We start from the raw sequence: 2,144 nt of genomic DNA, 5'->3' as shown, positions 1-2,144 counted from the left end.
AATGTCTGTGTAAACGAAATGAGTTAAGAGTAATAGAGCAGAAAGGGATTAAATTATTTAAAAATAAAGAATTTCAGATTCTTACAGATGTAAAAGATTCTAACAATAAGATTGCCACTGACTTGTTTGATGTAAATAAACGCAACACTAAAGGAAATTCATTGGCATAAGAGAAAATTGAAGATATCAAAGAATATCAAAAACAAGTCATCTCGTAATTAATGAGGGCGTTGAAAACTAAGGTCAACTACTTATACATAAAGAATGACGGTCAACTGTGTACAAAACGCAATGTAGAGCCAATATTCGCATTAATAATGCACTTTCGTTGTCGTACATTTCCATAAGTAATGCAAAAGTAAAAACATATATAAAGATATTGAAAATACTTTGTATGATTAAAACTTCACGAATCTTGCTTTTAGAGAACTTTATGATCGTTAATCGCATTAATTTATTACCTGCGGACAATATTTAATCACATTCGGTAATAAATCGGACAACTTGTCTGCGTTGGATTTTAGGACCTGATATGGATTTGATTCTTCCGCAATCGATCGATCGGCAACGATCATTACTATTTTTGCCCCTCCGAGAGTATGCTCGAGACTTTTGTCGGGATAATTACACGTGCTCACTTTGCACCTTGTGTCAATATAATTTAAATCCAGTGCGAGACCATAAGTACATTTATTATCGAAGATTGCCAATTCGTCGATCAGAGATGATTGTTTTAGAAATAACGAGAGACAAGTTCCTACAGCGTAACACTACTAATTATCATTATAAAACGTGGCAAAATAAACTGACCGTAACCTAGAGTAATTACCCGTCTTGCTAGCAGCCCCCAGAATAGCTATTTTCATGGACTTGGAAGAGAAGGAATTAGTTTGTATTCTAAAAATTTTACTAGCATTTCTCTTAATCGAGAAGCGAGAAAATCTCCCGTATAAGATACGTGATGTCAAATTTCGAGATCTACGAAATATATTTGATGAAAACATATTGTTAGATTGTCACTACATTTTACAAAAGAACCCAAAATATTAAACAAGATAAAGTTCTTATTTATTTGTAAATAAGTGTCTACTTCGTGCCATACAAAATAATCGTAATGCCCTCTTTTGTACTCGTCACAAATACATTTCGGACGATAGAAAATCATTCTCACAATAATAATAATTTATGTTAATTTTAACCATATTCGTATGCACCTTTTTGATAGGTTTATAACCATTTTTTTTTGTCTATTCATCCGGTGATGTATCATCTGGTTTATCATTGTAATAACACATAAGACATGGGATATAATAGTCTTCAACTATACCGCAAGCGGCAAAACGTTCCCTTTCATCCGGGATACCATTTTCCGTAAGGGTTAAATCAAGATGTATGTCCTTCCCTTCGAACTTCCATGTATAAGACATTCCGTTTGCATTATAAATGAGAGCACGTTCTTGAATGCGCCTGATAGAATCTTCTTCGCAAACCTTAGCAAAATCTTTTGTTAACACATCGATCACAAGCTTTTCGTTATTCTAGCGAAATGAAAAATTCTACCATTATAACAACTTGTGTGCCGGTTAGAGTATTTAAAATTCTACATGGTCTTGCGTTTTTGGTTAAGTTTCCCTTTCTATATTTTTCGTCAAGCCACCAAGGGCATTTATTTAACGGACGCCAGGTAGTCGTGGGTACCACGGAGGACGTAACATCCGGTATCGGACCATGAGGACAATACGGTACTAGCACACCCGTAACGGGATGCACGTGATACCTAATATCATTCTTTTCGTGATCAAACCAATGACTTATATCTTTGCCGGCATAAGCTAATATCGGTTTAATCTCTCTCGTATTGGCCCAATCTTTACAAAGCTTCGTTAAATCGTATACTCCGCCAAGATAGGATACCCAACAATCGACCTGTGTATTATGCAGCGCGACTTCCGTCGGTAGAAAGTATTTACCCTCCCCATATGTGTTATCCTTAAAAGTGTTAACAATTTTATCCAATATATTTTCTTTTTGAAAAAATTGATTCACCGATGACATTTTAAATAAACTGATATATATTCGTTTTACTTTTTGGAATACGTCGTAAACGATTTTCATTTGAAAATGTTGTTACGTTATACGTAATA

General features: G+C 34.5%; 2 protein-coding genes across 2 annotated transcripts; both read right to left on the bottom strand.

Annotated features, from left to right (window-relative positions):
• Positions 1–449: 449 nt before the first annotated feature.
• LOC108632037 (malate dehydrogenase, mitochondrial-like) lies at positions 450–1,004 on the bottom strand. The gene is made up of 2 exons (XM_018036333.1): positions 830–1,004; positions 450–757 (listed from the first exon to the last, which is right to left on the bottom strand). Exons 1-2 carry the CDS (start codon positions 1,002–1,004, stop codon positions 450–452), a joined length of 483 nt encoding a protein of 160 aa, XP_017891822.1.
• A 243-nt stretch (positions 1,005–1,247) lies between these two features.
• LOC108632036 (cytochrome b5 domain-containing protein 1) lies at positions 1,248–2,115 on the bottom strand. The gene is made up of 3 exons (XM_018036332.1): positions 2,086–2,115; positions 1,561–1,989; positions 1,248–1,490 (listed from the first exon to the last, which is right to left on the bottom strand). Exons 1-3 carry the CDS (start codon positions 2,113–2,115, stop codon positions 1,248–1,250), a joined length of 702 nt encoding a protein of 233 aa, XP_017891821.1.
• Between the last annotated feature and the right edge of the window lie 29 nt (positions 2,116–2,144).

This window comes from Ceratina calcarata, unplaced genomic scaffold, assembly GCF_001652005.2.
Source record: "Ceratina calcarata isolate Rehan_Ccalc_2016 unplaced genomic scaffold, ASM165200v1 scaffold151.2, whole genome shotgun sequence".
Lineage (NCBI taxonomy): Eukaryota > Metazoa > Arthropoda > Insecta > Hymenoptera > Apidae > Ceratina > Ceratina calcarata.
Note: the sequence above shows the minus strand (reverse complement) of the source record. Positions and strands in the feature narration are given on the sequence as shown.